This window comes from Eimeria mitis, genomic scaffold, assembly GCF_000499745.2.
Source record: "Eimeria mitis Houghton genomic scaffold, Emh_scaff2233, whole genome shotgun sequence".
Classification (NCBI taxonomy): Eukaryota; Apicomplexa; class Conoidasida; order Eucoccidiorida; family Eimeriidae; genus Eimeria; species Eimeria mitis.
In genome coordinates, this window is record NW_013570560.1 from 4,493 (window position 1) to 5,080 (window position 588).

The 588-nt window shown below is 58.5% G+C and overlaps 1 protein-coding gene across 1 annotated transcript in view; it reads right to left on the reverse strand.

Moving 5' to 3' along the window:
- The window catches only part of EMH_0050690 (uncharacterized protein), a gene marked incomplete at both ends in the record, with an annotated part of 5,441 nt that overhangs the window by 3,993 nt on the left and 860 nt on the right, over positions 1-588 (reverse strand). The window contains one exon of the mRNA XM_013496675.1: positions 1-586. Coding sequence (XP_013352129.1) covers positions 1-586 — 586 coding nt within the window. The remainder of the gene's footprint in view (positions 587-588) is intronic.

The window sequence follows — 588 nt, forward strand, 5'->3', positions numbered from 1 at the left end:
TTCTTTGTTGAGTGCTGCTGCTGCTGCTGCTGCTGCGGCTGCTGCTGTTGCTGCTGCTGCTGCTGCTGCTGCAGCCGTGCTGCTGTTCGCTGCAGCTGAGCGCGTAGGTCTCCCAGGCGGCGGACCCCCGCAAAGGCTGCCCTCACTCGCGCCAGTGCTTCTGCTGCTGCTGCTGCTGCTGGTGTTGCTGCTTCTGCTGCTGTTGCTGCTTCTACTGCTGCTTCCTTCATTCGGCGTGCTGCAGCATGTTGCTGCGCATCGATTGCATGCAGCAACTTGAATACATCTTCTGCTGTATGTACAGCGCAGCAGCAGCTGCTGCTGCTGCTGCTGTTTGCTGCAGGCAAACCCCAACCATAACATTCTGTCTCACGAGGCGGAGAAGCTTCAGCAGCTGCCACTACCCAAGGAGCAGCAGCAGCAGCAGCTGGTGCTGCTGTTGCTGCTGCTGTTGCTGGTTGTGATGCGTGTTCTGCTGCTGCTGGTGCTGCTGTTGATGCTGGAGAAGCTGTAGTAGCAGGATCTGCAGCAACTGCTGCTAGTGTTGCTGCTGCCGCTGCTGTTGCAAATGGTGAAGATGCGGCAGCA